The following is a 16,318-nucleotide window of genomic DNA, read 5'->3' as shown; positions in this document are numbered from 1 at the left end:
TGCACACTCCTGGGTTCAGAACAGGGGGTCTCTGGGGCCTACTCATGAAGGCCCTGTCTGGCCAAAGGATCGAGCCCCATGCGTCCTACCCAATTGTCCCGGGACCGAGAGCAGCGGCGGGGGTGGGGTGGGACGGCGGCCGCTGGCGGCCGAGGTCTGAGGGATGGAGGGCAGGGCAAGGAGGCTTCCTTCTGAATTTCCATTAGGGGATGTCAATCGTCCAAAGAAAGAACACCGTCGAGGCTGGACAGAAGGACCCTGGCCCGGTGGTGCCCGAGTGCACGGGCCTGACCCTGGCCACCATCCAAGGACACGTTGGCCAGCCAGCCCGTTCCCCTGTTGCAGCCGTGCCCTGAGGCTGGGGTCTCAGAATTCTGGCCGTCCGGCTCCCCGGCCCCCCACCGTCCGGGCTGGGCCTGATTGGCCCGTGCTGGTGCTGTGGCCCGGAGATGGAGAACCGCAGGGAGGGCAGCTCCCTGTGGTCCGGGGCGGGGAGAAGTGCCAGGCGTGGGGAGGAAATGGTCACTCTGTCGGGGGTCCAGGGACAGACCCCCCCGGACCTGTCAAGTGCTTGGGCCCACGGGACTGAATGTTTAGGAGAAATGGGGCTAGCGCTCTAGCTGTTCTCAGGGGGACAAAGGTAAGGACTCAAGATGTGCAGCTGGGGCGCTGGGAGGGAGGGAAAGAGAAAGACGCCTGCCGGGACTGGCCGGAAAGGACACAACGCCCCTTATCTGGGACCACGGAGAACAGGCACTCAGGTCTCCACCGGCCAAACTTCCTCTTTTGGGCGGAGAGAGGCATATCGCAAAAAAAAGCACACACCTTACTCTTTAGCAGAAGAAATGTAATTTGGGTTTACAGAAGTGGGCGTTTATGTCCGAGGTCGGCTCTGCGAAACGGTCCGACGCGGATGGAGGGGCAATCGGAAAGCCCACGCCACGCCTGGCGGGCCCGGGGTGGAGGTGGGTGCGTGTGAGGAGGTGAGGGGGCCCCGCCTGCAAAGCCTCAGCTCTTCCTGGAGCGCGGCCACCTTCCAGCCGCACACGCGTGTGAGCAGCCTGGGCGCCCGCGAGGCCGGCTGGGTCTTGCTGCCCCCTGTGGACCGAGAGCGGGGTGGGAACCCTTTCGCCGGGGCCCGCGGGCCCCACGCGGGCCTCCAGCGCCGACACAGACGATTGTCGCTGGCCTGGAGCGGCGGGGGGGGGACCCGGGGGCGCGGCTGCTCCGGCCTGCCTGCTGCCCCTGGGCCAGAGCCAAGGACTCGTCCCCTGCCAGACCCCCGTCCTCAGGTGCGGCCGCGCCCTCACCGCTTGCGTCTACATTCTTTTTTAAGGGCCACTTGGGCGATCTTTTTCTCTTCTTGTTGGGACACTCTTACTCTTTTTTTTTTTCTTCCAAACAATAAAAGAAATAAATAGAACACTTGTCTTAAATGCAAAGGTAACTGAGACTCTAATTTAACAAAAACACGTGATTGTCTGGAAACGGGGCAGCAGGATCCGTCGGGGGGCGCGGGGGTATTTGGCACATTTAAAACCTCCCCGCTCCCTGGTTATCAATCACACAACACACAACCTTATACACGGTTTTGGTCCTTCACTAGATACTTATATTAACAATATTTCTTCACAATAAGAATGTCTAATGCCAAAATACTGTTAAGGAAGAAATAAAATAAGAAAAGAAATGAATTAGAAAAAATTACAAGTTATATACAGATTCAGGTAAATTCCATCAGGGAAACAAATTATGAGTTGAAATTGGCCCCTATGGGAATAACTTAAAGCCCATCCGAGTGGAGAAGCAGACCCGTCCCGACCGGGCTGTGCTGTCTTTGCTCCCGAGGCAGGTCCCACCTGGATGCCCTTTCGTTCTGGAGCCGGGCCGGCCCGCCAGGAGGCCGCGCGTGGAGCAGAGGTGGTGGTCGTGTCCTGGAGCCCGGGTCTCACGCGGGCACAGAGCCTGGCGGGCGGCCTCGGGCAGGGGAGCCGCAGAACGCGCCCCACGGCGGCCACGGGGGATGCCCACTCTCCCCCTTGTCCGTCTGACGGTGCGGGTGGGGGTCGGGCTGGAGACCCGGTGTGGCCAGCGGGGCCCCCCTTCGGCAGGGTGGCCGGCGTGGGTGTGGCTGATGTGCAGGCCGTGTGGGCAGGAGCGTGGGATGCCAAGCCCACCCTTGCACAGGGGACCAGAGCCGCGGCTCCCACCTTCCCCGTTCAATCGGGGGGGTCTTGGTGGGGGCCACAGGCATGACTCACATGCCACATGCACCTCCCAGCCTTGGGCCAGCCCAGGACACCACGTCTAAGAATTCCGAGGTACAGTCTGAAACTGCTCCCAGGGGAGGGCCCCAGCCCCCTTGGTTCTGCGCGGGGCTGGGGTGGTGGGGGGGGGGCAGAATCACGGCTTTACAAACACGGTCAGGGATAGAAAATTTCTCCGTTATCTACAGTATAAAGAGCACACCCAAACACGGTACCAGTTCCCAGTGTGGGCTTGCAAATAGGCTGAGATTTCAAAGCAATGCAAAATTACTCTTAAAAAACAATTTGCAAGTCATTTTTCGATTCTTTAAAAAATACTGTCTATTTTTAAAACCACATGCTTAAATAGACTCTGTCGTCAATAAGATTACCAAAAGGGTTACTCTCGTGATTCTCATTATAAAAATCGTTGGGGCGATCTCCCTTTCCAGGGCACACCCGTGTCTGTCCGTTCCTTTCCGAGGCACCAGGCGGGTGCCAAGGTGGCCCGGCTGGCTTCAGTTTGGGACTGAAATCCCGCCCTCACCCGGCGGGTCGGTTCCGTGAGCAGCTCCCGCGAGCCGCACGTGGCCGGCCGTGCGTTGTACCATTTCTGGAACGCTGTTCCGGAGACCAATTCTTAGACGGTGGGGCTCCAGGACCGCTCAGCGACTCCTGGGTTCTGAGTTTTCACCGGAAAAGTTAGAGCTGAACCATAGTGTGTGTGTGTGTGGGGGGGGGGGGGGGTGTCTGGGGGTATGTACACACAGGTGATGGGGGGTCTCTCTGGCCCAGGCCACGCCGCTCCCCAAGGCTCACTTCTCCATCTCCCGCAGCCGGGACTTCTGTTGGGACGTCGGGGCCCCACGATGCCTTGCTTGGACTCAGACCCCAGCCCGTCCTGGGCCCGTCAGAGGTGGTTGATGGGGTTAAAGGCTCCGGACTCTGGCGTGGCTCCCGTGATGTTTAACCAGGCGTCCAGAGGGCTCTGGGAAGAGGTGTGGAGAGGAGCCTCCTCGGAGAGGGACAGCATCATTGCATACGCCTGGCCGGGGAGAGGACAAGGACACACGTGCACACACACACACACACACACACACACACACAACAGGCAGGTGAGCTGCGTGAGCTGGGGTTCTGCAGATCCCAGAGGGCCCCTTCCTAGCGCCCCGTTGCCCTCTGGCTGGGCTTAGCCTTGCGCAGATCCAGACTCTCCCCTGGGGCCCGGAAGCGGAAGATGTGGTGGGAGGTGGCGGGGTGAGTGTCTGCTGGGCTCCCGTGCAGACAGCGGCAAGAAGACGTGGTCCTGGCTGGCCTCTGTGCACAGGGGCCCCTCGGCTCTTTGCGGTGCTCCCCCTGCCCCACCCCCACTTTTTCGAGGGCCCTGGGAGTTGCTGGTGGTCGACAAGAGGCAGTGTCTGTCTGGGGGGCACCGGTGGGCCTGGGGGCTGCCCGTCTGGACAACCGTGGGGACAGCGCGGGGCGACCCGGGGAAGCGGACGCACAGCTGGTCTGAGCTGGGCGCCGACGCGTTTCTGGGCCTGGGGCGTGGCTGGCCCACGGGACAATTCTGCTACAAGACACAGGGCACGAGGTAATGGGACCTGGGGACCAACCGGAGCAGAGCGGGGCGGGGGAAGGCCGACCCTCCTCCCACCCGGGTTTACACTCTGGACAGGATTAGTAAAAAGACAAAGACAGACACGCAGACGGTTTTTGCCGAGACTCAGGGGTGGGCCGACGGAGACCCCGCCCCTCTAGACGGATGAAAGCAGGAAGCAGGGCCCTGCGGCCGCCTGCGCTACAGAAGGGGGGGGTCGAGGCCCACCCTGACGCCCTCGCTGACCCTGTCGGAGCTCCATTGTGGAACGAGTGGCTGTGTGAGAGGGGGCTTCGTCAAGAGAAGCCTGGGCCGCCAGCCATTCGTGCTTGAATCGGAGAGGGAGGAAGGCCCGCCCGGCTTCAAGGCTGGACGCCCGGCCGCGGGCGCCTGTCACCGGGGACGAGAGGGCAGCGACCCACGCGTCCGGGAATGCCCGGTTCCCGTTCATCTGCCTCAACCTCTCCCTGCCCCACCCCTGCTCGCGGGGGAGGGGCGGTGGCTTGGCCGTCTCTAGCCGATGCAGTGGGCCCCGGGACAGCAGTCCTGGCGTGCCCTAGGCCCAGGATAGCCACCACGAGAGGAGGCGCGGCCGCCACCTGCCACCTGGCCTGGGGGTGCCGGGGGTGGGGGGCTCTGCTCGGTACCTACCTGGTTCTTAGCCTGCCTGTACAGTGTCTGCTTTAAAGTCTCAGAGTCTAAGGTGGGATTAAGCACATCTTTAACTTCAAACGCTTCCTCAGCTGCTCTGCGCAGATCGAGCCCCTTCCCAAAAGTCGGCATCGGCTCCAAAGCTAACAGACCGCCTGGTTGCTCCTCAACACACCTGCACCAATGACCGGGGAGAGGGGGCCTGGCGTTAGCTGGTCTGGCCTCTGGCCGCCTCTCTGATGCCCCACGGCCGGCTCCGTGCCTGCATGCACGCCATGGCACCTCCGCGAGCCACATGCACAAGGAGACGGACACACAGACACGTCGACACCTGGACAGAAGCCACACAGATGCAGGAGGGCCGCGGACGGAGGCCACCGGAGGGGGCGAGGGCGTGCACACACCGCAAGCAGCAGGCGGGGGGTGCCCGGGGCTCTGGGGACGGAGGACAGATTGGGGGGCCGCTCTGAAGGGCGCGGGGGCTCCCGCTCCCAGGACCCAGGGGCGAGGGGAAACGGGCAGTCCCTGCAGGGCTCCCCCAGGACCGTCTGGAGTGCTGGCCGCATCCCTGGTGCCCGACAAAGGCAGTGAGCAGCCGGGCGGCGCGGGAAGGGGTCCGGCCTGCCCTGCTTGCAAACCGCCAGTGCTCAGCCCGCTGGAGGCCAGACGCCACTGCCCCGGCCGCGGGACGGAGGCCGTGTCGCTACGGACCAGCTCCCGCTCAGCTCGGGAGCGTGCCTGCCCCCCCCCCCCCAATGCTTGGGAAGTGTGTGTGGGAGGGGGCGGGCCAGCCCCTGACCCCCTGCCTCGGGCTGGGCCTCGCAGCCTGTGGGTGGAAGTCCCACCGCGGTGGAGACACCTGCTGGGAACCGGGGTGAACCCAACCAGGAGGATGCTGGGGCCTCGGGTGGCCTGAGAGCGAGGTCGCCCTCACGATGTTCAGGCTCCTCCCTGGCCCGGGCCCTAGCAGGTCAGGCTGCCCGGGCGTGGCCCCCACCTTCGCGTGTGTTCGAAGCCCACGGCCAGGGAGGTGGGCGGATCCTCGTCCTCCTCGTCCTCATAGGCACCCTGGGGTTCGGGCGTGGGGGACACGGTGTCGTCCTGGGACTTCCCCGCCAGACTGTCGTCGTCCTCCTCCTCCTCTTCCTCCTCCTCCTCCTCCACGTCCTCCGGCTTCCCGCTGGCCAGGCCCGGACACTGGGAGTTGCCGTCCAGGTCCTGGACCTCCGGCCTGAAGGGACAGGGGAGGGAGTTAGCCCCGGGGCCCACAAGGCCTCTGACTGGGCTCCGGTCGGCTCTCTCCCCACAGCTGTCTTCACCCCCCCCCCCCCCCCCATGGAAAGAGCCTGCATTGTCGGAACCCTCGGCCTCAGCAGCCCCTTGAGGAGTGTGAGCGAGGGCGTGGCAGGGGCGAGAGCAGGGATTCAGGATGTGCGCGTCAGGGAGGGAGGCCACGGCCAGTCTAGCGGGGAAGGGGGTCTTGGGCGCTGGAGCTGGGGTTGGGCACTGCACAAGGGGTACCCTTGGGGAGGTTTGCTGATCGGCCCTTGCTGGCTCCTCCTGGCCAGCCACGAGGACACAGGGACACCGGCAACCCAGGGTGAGGGGGCCTCTGCGGACAGAGGCTCTGGGGGCCTAGGGCTCTGTAGGGTGAGGGCTGGGTTGCTGTCAGCCAGGGAAACCCACCCAGACGAGTTTGTTTCGGAGGCGCTGGCCTCCCGCCTGCAGCCCAGACCCCACATCTCCCTCCTAGTGACTCTGGCTGGGTGACACTTTTCCACTCTGGATCCTCGTTATTAAGAAGAAAACACCCAGGGGACCTGGGTGGCTCAGCCAGCTAATCGTCTGACTCTTGATCTCAGCTCAGGTCTTGGTCTCAACGTTCACGGGTTCAAGCCCCAAGGCAGGTCTGCTGTGTGGAATTCTCCCTCTCTCTCTGCCCCTCCCCTGCTCTCTCTCTCTCTCAAAATAAATAAAAACTTAAAAAAAAAAAAAAAAAAGGAAAAAACCCAAGCTGAGTGATGGTGAGCCTTCTCGTTTCTTTCTGAAGATCCTGGCAGGTGGGCCGGAGTTCAGAGCCCCCAGACCCCGTTCCTCCTGGAGCTCACATGGCCCACAGGAATCCATCCACTGAGGTCAGGGGAGACCGGGGTCCTGGTCTGGGCATCAGGTAGAGGGGGTGTCACTTCCGAGTGACTGCTGGCCTCCACACTCAGGGATCTGTGCAGACGGACTGGGCCGGGAGGTCCCCGATCTCCAGGCTGTCGGCCATGCTCATTTTCCACCCTTGCCTTTCCTGGAGGAAGTATAAGATGCTGACACATGACCGGCCCTCCCGGACGTGCAGAACCCTTGACGTCTCCCTTCTCGACGGCCCCTCGCACTGTCACCAGGCACGCGTCCATCCGCCAGGGGCAAGGGCTCTGGAGCCAAGTGACACGGGCCGGGACCCGGGTCTTGCCTTTGTCCCTGGCTCTCTGGTGGGTGACCTTGCCATCTCGGAGCCTGTGCCCCCTCGGTGGTGTGAGGGTGGGATGAACTGTGCAGGTGGCTGTCTTGGGGGCCGGGACTGTGTTCAGCAGGTGGCCCTGTGCATGTCTAATCGGAGTTAACGGTGCTCTGCAGTTTCTATATATGGGCCCCTCTGTTTGGGAGCAGGGACCGCAGCCCCGCGCAGGAGGCCTGTATCCACCAGGAGCACTCAGTGGGGGGCAGCAGGGACAGAGGATGGGGTCCCGCAGGCTGGCGTCAGCTTCAGACAGAGCGGGCACCTGTGGCAGGTGACGTCCCGGGGCCACCGTGACCCAGCGCCGGGGCTGGGCTTGCACAACTGGAGCCCGGACTCTCCTGGTTCTGGAGGCTGGAGTCTGAGACCCGGGTGCAGGCGGGCCTGGTTCCTTCTGAGGCTCAGGGACAACTGTCCGGGCCTCCCACAGCCGCTGGCGTTTGGCAGGCGATCCGTGGCGCCCGATGGCTGTAGGTGTATCTCCCCATCTCCCATCTCTGCTGCATCTTGACACGGCTTCTCCCCGTGTGTTCTGTGTCCTAATCTCTTCTTTCACGACATCGCGTGGCACTGGGAGCCACCCTGGTGACCTCATCTTAACCAATTACATCGGTAAAGACCCTATCTCCAAACGAGGTGACGTTCTGAGGTACTAGGGGTCAGGATTTGGCGGGGGACACAGTTCAGCCCAGGTATTTAAGCGCTTCTGGGGCCAGGGAGCCTGGCATCCCTAGATTCTCCTTGACGATCAAGAGAAGGAAACTGGTTCCGGACGAGAACCCGATAATGTCAGTGTCGGCCCCACACAGAACCGCCAACGTCTCAGCACCTGACGCAGGGTGGTGGCTTCGTGTCAACTGTGATCGTGGTTCTCACTTCTGGCGATGACGTGGGACATCTCCTGGAGGTTCCCCAGCTCCCGGGGACAGGGTCTCAGCGGGACAGGCCATCCGAGGGCCTGGGTCTGTGGCCAGCTCCGTCCCGGGCTTTCTGAGGGACGTGGGGCCCAGTCTCCTCTGTCTGAGCCTCGCCTCCCGCCCCTCCCGCGGGGGCTGGACGGGAAGCCCCGGTTGAGACGCTCCGTGGAGAAGGTTAGGGTGATGCCGTCTCCTCTCCCCTCTGTCCTGCCGGGTTTCTGGTCCTCACGGCGAAGAGCTAGGCCACCCGGGCTCTAGGCGTGAAGGTCTTCCCGGCGCTCCTGGGCTCACCCTGGCATGGCCGCCCACCCCGTGGTGGATGCCACTGACAAGTCCTTGTAGGCTCTTCGTCGGCCTCTGTCTTGGGTGGCTCTCCTGTGGGCAGCCTAAGGGCCAGGGCTCTGGGCCCAGGTTCCAGGCCCGGCTTTGTGGCTGGAGCAGCCCCCCCCCCACACACACACTTCACCAGGCTGTCTTCCTCTGCAGAATTAGGGGCTCGCACCCCAAGGCCACTTGAAGTTTGCAGCGTCTCTGGTTTTCTGCCGGCTGGTCTGGCCCCAGCTTTTACGCAAGGAGAATGTCTTCCTGGGGGTCTGACGGGTCCTTCCAGAAGGGACCCCCAGAGTAAACGCCACACCGTGAGCCTTGGGATCCAGGGTTGTGCAGTACACCCTCCACATCTCGAATCTGAATTCTGCCATTTTTCTGCGACCGTGTGCATGTGCATACGAAGTGTGTGTGTGTGCACGTACGTGAGTGCGTGTGTGTATGTGCATTGTGCGTGCATGTGCATGTATATATGTGGTGTGCATGTGCACACGAGTGTGTGTGCACGTGCATGTGTGCATGCATCTGTGTGCATGTGCATGTATATATGTGGTGTGTATGTATGTGTGTACATGTATATATGTGTGTAAATATACACATGTGTGTAAGCATGTGGGTAACTTCACGTGTCTATATACATATGCACATGTGTTCATGTGTCAGCACATGTGCATATATTTGCGGGTATGTGTATACATGTGTGCACGTGTGCGATTTCATGCAGATGCAGACATGTGTGCATGGGTTTGCATGTGCACACGTATGTACGTGTGTGTGCACACACGTACATACACGCACACATGTATGCCGTCGTGTGCATGCATATGTATGCATGCACGTGTGACTTCGTGTGCGCACACGTGCGCACATGTGTGTTTAAAGGGGCGGCGCTCCTGTTTGGAAACCTGCAGTGCCTCGGACTCCACAGAAATGTTCTAGACTCTCACATCCATGGCAGAACTCACGCCAGAGCCCTCACCCAGCCTGTGCTCCGCGGCACGCCCGTGACGCCCAAGCCAAAGCACGCCGGCAGCTCAGTGAGGCTGTAAGCACACGGCGCGCACCCTCAGCCTGGGTGCTTACTGTCACCACCAGAGACCGAGGCGGGAGGGGACCCCCTGGCCGAAGCCCCCCCCACCCCCCGCCACGTGCAGGGGGCAGAGCCGGGCCACAACGGTGCCCATCGGTCTCACCCTGTGCTGCGGGCCCCTACTCATCGAGACTTGGGGCTGGGTGGGGTGTCCCTGCTCTGGGCGTGGCCACGCAGGTGGGCTTGGGGTCCGGAATGGACTTCTTACCGTTTGTCTGTTCGCGTTGATGCTTGGTTCATCTCACTATTGGCAATAAAGTTTCTGATTTCAGAGAAATAGGAGTCCTCTTTCTCGTCTAAAAGTGCATGGTTGTCTGACTCGGACGCGGGGGAGGAGGCACTGGTCCCCAGGTGGTTTGTGAGGACCCCGGAGTGCTGGCTCACTGTGGGGACGGGGGGGGGGGGGAGCATCAGAGAAAGAGCATCCCTCAGCTGAGCCCTCCCCTCCCCTTCCTCTCCCTCCAGTCTCTCCCCTCCTCTCCTCCCCCTCCCCTCCCTTCTCTCTCCCCTCCTCTCCCCTCTCTTCTCCTCTCCCCTTCCCCCTCCCCTTCCCTGTCTTCTCCCTCCTCCTCCTTCCCTCCCCCCCCCACCCCATGCCCACAGCCCACCTGGGGCGTGCTCGTGCTCGTGCTTCTTGAGGTGCCGGTCCAGGTTGGTCTGCTGCCCGAAGCAGCGGTTGCACAGGTGGCACTTGAAGGGCTTCTCCTTGTTGTGGATGTTCCGGACGTGCCGCTGCAGGTTGGAGGAGATGCTGAAGGAGCGGTCGCAGTACTTACACCTGGAAGACACGCGCGCCTCAGAGAAGCCCCGCCCCGCAGCCTCGCAGACGCCCCGCCCCTGCCTCCCGGCAGGCCGGGCAGGGGGGCGGGCGGTGGGGACTCACCCGGTGCTGCTGCCGCCGCAGGGGGCCCCCTGGGCGGGGCCGCCGGTGCACCCGGGTCCCCCCTCCCCGCTGCCCGAGGGCCGCACTCCCAGCAGCCTCAAGGGGGCAGCCGAGCACCATGGAAGCCTCTCGATGCTTTTCCCTCGTACCCCCCAAGGAGGAGCCTGCATCCTGCTCCCGGCCACCTTCCTCCCGTCGGAGAGAAGGCGAAGAGACCCCCCCCCCCCCACTCTGGTATGGGGAGAGCTGGCCTGGACCCGGCCGCCTTTTAGTGGGTCTGCGGGCACGTGGGGCCTCGCGTGCCAATTCACTAACTGGGGGCCGGGGGCTGCCCCAACTTCCCCAGAGGCCGTCCCCCGCCTCCCTGACACGGACCGCGAGGGTCCCGCGGGCCCCACGCGATCGCCTCGCGTCCCTGCCCCTCTGCGGACGGTGATCGCGGGCCCGGGCCGAGCACTGAAAAAATCCGAGAACGACGCTCCCTCCACCGGCGCCTCAGTCGGGTCCCTCAGAGTGTCCGTGACCTGAGCGGTGCCCCCTCGGTGTGGGGGCCTGGGGCGGGCGCGGCCTTTGCTCGCAGGCCCCGAGGGCAGGAAGGGGAGGCTATTCTCCCAGTTGAGGGAAATATCCACACCCAGAAGCCAGAAACAGCGGCCCAGCTAGAGCTGGAGGGAGGGTGGCCCGACAGCCGCCACCACACGTCTGCAGAGCCGCGCCAGCGCCTCCTGGTGGCGGAAGTCCGAGCAGAGGGGACCTGATGCAGTCGTGTTCAGGTGCACATGTGTGTGTGCCCATGTGCAGGTGTGTGCACGCGCGAGCGTTCGTGTGCAGGAGTGCACGTGCATGTGTGTGCGCGCCTGGTCCTCAGAAGGCCTCCAGGGAAGCCTGGCTGTGTCACAGGCTGTGAACACTTGCAACATTGTCCGCAGGCTAGATTATTTCCCGGTCTTGGAAACAAACAGCTTCTGCAGGGGGCAGGAGGCAGTGCCCCCCCCCGCCCCAGTCTCTCAGGAGCCGTCTTCCCAGCAGGTCCCAGCATGGCACGCGATGGAGGTGTGTGTTCTTCCGGAGGGTGCGGCTGGAGGTGCCAGGGACCTGTCCTGAGTGTGGCAGCGTGGTGTTCCCACAGGAGGCCCCTCCTTCCAACATCGCTCCAACATAGAATATGCTCACGTGCCCTGGGCCACGGGAACCGAGTCGTGCCCGAGGGTGCTTTCGAAACCCCAGCCTCCCACCCGGGGACGGGCCGGCAGGCTGTGAGGCCGGCCTTCACGGCACTGCCCTGCCCGGCTGAGAGCACTGAGGGCACTGCCCTGCCCGGCTGACGTTTGACACCTGCCCAGGCAGTCTGGCCATCACAGTGCACTTGGGGGGGGCCCGAGGCAGGAAGCTTTAGGCCCCCCCCCCCCCCGGCAGCTGGAGCCTCCTGCCTGAGCCCCCGGGCGGATAGCACTGTACCCGGGAGCGGAGCTGTCCCTGCTCCCAGGGACAGCTTGATGAAGCCGTCCAGGGGAGCCCACTTCCTGCCTCACGGCCCCTGGGGGGTCTGAGGACGGACGCGCGGCAAACAGGGCGAGTCCCCATCAGAGGGGACCCCGGTCTCCCACGGTACGATTTTGGAGCTTCTCTCATTCGGTGTCTGAAGCTTCTTGGCCGAGGCTTCGCTGACTCTGGCGTCCCCCACGGTCGGCGGGCAAGGAGCCATTCGTGATCTTTACGTGAGCGGCTTGGGCCGCCGTCCCTGGCGAACTCCTGAGTGACCTTCAGCCTTCTCTGCCCCTCAGCCCAGGACTGGCCTGGCGGCTTCTTCCCTGTTGGGCTGGCTAAGCCGCCTCTGGGCCTCTGGAAGCACGCGGATTTGGTCACAGCCTCTCCTCCCACGCCTCGCGACGTCCGCTGGCCCCAGCGTGGACCCGCCATCCTGGAAGCCCACACGGGCGCCACTGCTGTTCTGTGTGAGCTGCACAGGGACCGAGGCTTGAGCCCTTCACGCGGCTGGGTCAGCAGTGCTGGGGTGCCCTGGGCTGCCCCTCAGGATGGCCCAGGAAGGAGAGCTTTTACATCCCTGGACACACCATCTCATGTCACAGACGTCTCCTTGCCCCCGATGCTGACAGGTCCCCAGGCGACCATCCTGCTTTCAGGGCGATTGCTCAGGAAGGACCGAGTACGAGGCCATGCTGGGCTGGGCACCTGCCCCCTGGCCACACAACAGGCCTCCCCGGGGCCTGTCTACGCGTGCGCTCACACACACCCGCACGCGGCACCCTTCTCATCTCTTTGGAAATGCAGGAAACTTTGACAGCTTCCACCTGACCCACGAGCTCTGGCCGGGGCGCACCCTCGGTCAGACACGGGGTTGGACGGGATTGTCTCGTTACTGTAAACCGAGCTCTCTCGCCACCCGCCGTGGGGCCGGGGAGGGGGGCGGAGGGGAGCCATACATTGGATTTGGCCCCAGAGAGCCCTGAGTGTGGCCCTCTCCTGGTTCCAATCTAAACCAATGGCCCGGATAGAGAAGCCCATTTGAAATTTAGGGGAGCAGGGAGCCCTGGGCTTCGGGGGATCAGCGTCCTCTGAGCAGCTGGGGTTTGCCTTGTAAATAAGCTGACAAGTGGCTGGCGAAATTTATGGCCTGGCTGTGGAACATCACGGCCATGGCACTGGCTGCAACCAGGAATGACCGGTGGCCCGGCAGCATGCAGCGAGGGCCTCGAGAGGACCCCTGGTCACCCTCACCCGAGGGAAGCCAGCCAGGCGGAGGCGCGGTAACAGGGTGGGGGCAGGCGCAGGGTCCTTCCCGGGACCGGACATCACAGGGGGACATGCTCTGCGTAGTTGTAAAAGCAGGGGGAAGGGAAGCGAAGGGAGAGTTTTGAAATCCAGCCCTAAAAATCAGAACTAGGAAAGCAAGGGGACGGTCTGGGCCACCTGAGGGGATGGGGACAGGGCCTGGCTCACGGGGAGGAAAGGAGCTGCGGCTGGAGAGGCGCGTGTCCCTCCGGGAGCCCGCTGGCCAGACCGCGAAGGCCCGCGCCAGACCGTGACCCGGGTCCTGGGGGGACCCGTGGGCGAGGCGCTGGCGTGGGTGCAAGGAGCAGCCCCTCACCCCAAGCCCAGGTTTACGTCCGTCCAGCCCAAACTGCGCCCCGTGCCCCCCACCTGCTGGAGCTTTCGGAGATGAGCACGTGTTTTCTGGCACCTTCCAACCTCAGGCAAAGATCTCTAAGCCTGGAGAAGCCATTAGCTGAGGACACTGGGCCGGCAGGTGGGCTGACCTTCCCTCCAGGAAACAGACTGTCAGTCACGCTAAGGGGTCTTCCTTTCCCTGAGAGTCAGGGCTTTGAAACACATTCTGAGTGATTTTAGGTAATCTCGGGCAAGGGCTTAAAAGGAAGCGTCCCGAGGTCGTCTGGTTTGATTGTCTCTACTCTGCAGCACCCCAGCAGCCCTCCCTCCCTCCTCCTGCCCTCGAGGGGCCTCCAGGGGCACAGGAAGGGGCGCACGCCTGGGGCTGGCCCCGAAGGGGAGCTCACCCCGGGTGGGCAGCCGGTGGTTTGGATTCACCCTGCCGGGGTGGGGGTGGGGTGGAGTCCTTGTCTTTTGGTGGAGGCGCGGGGGGGTGGGGGGCTGTCCCCTGGACAGTTTCTGAGGACAGACGGACGAAATTTCCTCCTCCATTGTAGATTCTCCCAATGACCAAAGTGATCCCAGAAGCGCCCAGTGATGTCAAAAGGGAAATCACACACCCCACCCTCCCCATCACAGGGCTGCCTTGAGCCAGATAAAGTCAGGATTTGCAATGCAAACTTTCAAAGCAATTATTGTTAGGAAAGTCGAAACTCACAGATTGGAGAGAGCAAAAGAAATCAGTGATAATTAAACTCTTCCATAAACACCGCCTGACCCTCGGGGGGCGGGGGGGGGGGCTCCTACACACAACACTGTTCAGAAGGTGGCTCCCCTTACAGGAAAACACGTTTTCAGGGAGGAAGCCAGACCCAATCAGCCTTCCCTTCGCTAGGCTTTGTGGAATGGGGGGACGGGGGAACGTGCGTGTTGGGGTGGCCTGGGGGCACTGAGCAGATGACTGCTGAGTGACCTGAGCTGTCACTTGTCCAGGCAGGACAGGACATGGCCCCGTGGTGGTCGCATCTCAGGGTGGGGCATGAGGACCACGACACCTGAGGGGACCCCACGTGGCTGCCCTTCCCAGGGACGGGAACTCCAAGCTCTGTGTGGCCGGGGCACAGGAATCTTGTGCTGCCGACTTAAAACCAGACTCCGAGTTCCCAGCAGCTGCCGCTCTCCAGACACACCCCAGAATGAGGTCTTGACATCTACACCAGCGTTTTCCCTGATTTGCCTCCTGGTCACTGCCACCCGGTCTCTCATTTAAAATGCCACCTCTCGGGGCGCCTGGGTGGCGCAGTCGGTTAAGCGTCCGACTTCAGCCAGGTCACGATCTCGCGGTCCGGGAGTTCGAGCCCTGCGTCAGGCTCTGGGCTGATGGCTCGGAGCCTGGAGCCTGTTTCCGATTCTGTGTCTCCCTCTCTCTCTGCCCCTCCCCAGTTCATGCTCTGTCTCTCTCTGTCCCAAAAATAAATAAACGTTGAAAAAAAAAAAAAAATTTAAAATGCCACCTCTCGGGGCACCTGGGTGGCTCGGTCGGTTAAGCGTCCGGCTTCAGCTCAGGTCTAGATCTCGCGGTTCGTGGGTTTGATCCCCGCATCGGGCTCTGTGCTGACAGCTGGGAGCCTGGAACCGGTTTCGGATTCTGTGTCTCCCTCTCTCTCTGCCCCTCCCCCGCTCATGCTCTATCCCTGTCTCTCTCTCTCAAAAATAAATAAATTAAAAAAATAAATAAATAAAATGCCAACTCTCAGGCTCGTCCCTGAAAGCCAGATGTCACCCCCATCCCTTCTGCCCCTGATGAAGGCCCCAGGGACCGAGGGACAGGCTCTGCTTCTCTGGGGACAGGACGGTCACCTAGAGAGGCCATGGGCTCCGCCCCCGGGCAGGTCAGGGTGTCTAAGCCTCTGGCTCAGCATCTTTGAAACAGCACCCCCGTTTCACCCCCCTTGGGAACAGATGTGACGGCTCTCACACCCACTTGCGGGGTGGCTGTGTGCCCGCAGGTAGAAGCCCAGCATTGAGGAGCAGGACGGGAGCAGACACACGGCTTCCATCCAGGGCTAGCGACCCGAGAGTCCCTCAGGACACCCCAAGCCCAGGCTCAGACTCGGATTTGCATGGAGCTCCTTTTCCACTGCGCGCCCCGCCTTAGGTGCCGGCCCTGGCCCACCACCCACCCATCGTATGGGAGTTGAGCTGGGTGGGGGTGGGGCGGGGTCTCTCCATCAGGCCACCCGGGGTGGCCCTGGCTTTGGCCGGTGCTGCTCTGAACGCCCTGCCCCCGTCGACAGCGGCGGTGGGAGAGCTGCTCCCAGGCACCCGACTCTGGGGGTGGGCAAGAACCTTCAGAAAGCCTGCTGGCCACCTCCTGCCTAATCTTTATGACACCCCAGGACACAGGACGGCTCTGGGGTCCAGGGAGCAACCTGACCCGAGCATGCTGGCTCCCACCCTCACCTTCCTGTGAGTGGGAAGTGGCGGGGGTGGGGTGGGACGGTCTCACCGGGAGCCTGCCTACCCACCGCCCCGGCCCCGATGGGACAGGCTCCTACCTGTACGGCTGCTCCCCTGTGTGCGTCCTCAGGTGTCTCGTGAGGTTTGCCGATCGGGGGAATATCTTGCCACAGTACCTGGGTGGAGAGGGCAGGGGGACCGTTAGGCAGTCAGGCTGCCACGGACTGGGGCACCCGCACCCTTTCCCGTTGCGGTTCCTCCTACTCGCTGTCTAGGGCCCGAGGTCCCACAGCTGGGGGGCAGGTGGCCTGGCTGTGGCCCCCAGGACTGCAGTCTGTCCTTCAGCCCCAGGGCCCAGCTGAACTTGACAGAGAGGCCTGCACCTGCCGCTGGACAGACGGGCCCCACCTACTCTGGCCCGCTGGGACTCCGCCCCCTCCCCCAGCAATATGTCAGCCACGTTGAACGGGCTCCTGCCGCTGGGGACAGGCTGTGCGTCTGGGCTTTCC

General features: G+C 62.8%; 1 protein-coding gene across 3 annotated transcripts in view; it reads right to left on the bottom strand.

Annotated features, from left to right (window-relative positions):
• Positions 1–2,938: 2,938 nt before the first annotated feature.
• The window catches only part of PRDM16 (PR/SET domain 16), a 44,008-nt gene continuing 30,628 nt past the window's right edge, over positions 2,939–16,318 (bottom strand). For 2 of the 3 annotated variants that reach the window (XM_032594181.1, XM_030326375.1), the window contains exons 9-14: positions 15,908–15,985; positions 9,946–10,115; positions 9,546–9,720; positions 5,495–5,728; positions 4,498–4,672; positions 2,939–3,291 (exon numbers count right to left, since the gene is read on the bottom strand). In XM_032594181.1, coding sequence (XP_032450072.1) covers positions 3,157–3,291; positions 4,498–4,672; positions 5,495–5,728; positions 9,546–9,720; positions 9,946–10,115; positions 15,908–15,985 — 967 coding nt within the window. In that variant the 3' untranslated portion in view covers positions 2,939–3,156. The remainder of the gene's footprint in view (positions 3,292–4,497; positions 4,673–5,494; positions 5,729–9,545; positions 9,721–9,945; positions 10,116–15,907; positions 15,986–16,318) is intronic. The other variant, XM_032594182.1, reaches the window with a different exon arrangement.

The sequence above is a fragment of the Lynx canadensis genome, chromosome C1, assembly GCF_007474595.2.
Source record: "Lynx canadensis isolate LIC74 chromosome C1, mLynCan4.pri.v2, whole genome shotgun sequence".
In the NCBI taxonomy this organism is placed as follows: Eukaryota; Metazoa; Chordata; class Mammalia; order Carnivora; family Felidae; genus Lynx; species Lynx canadensis.
Note: the sequence above shows the minus strand (reverse complement) of the source record. Positions and strands in the feature narration are given on the sequence as shown.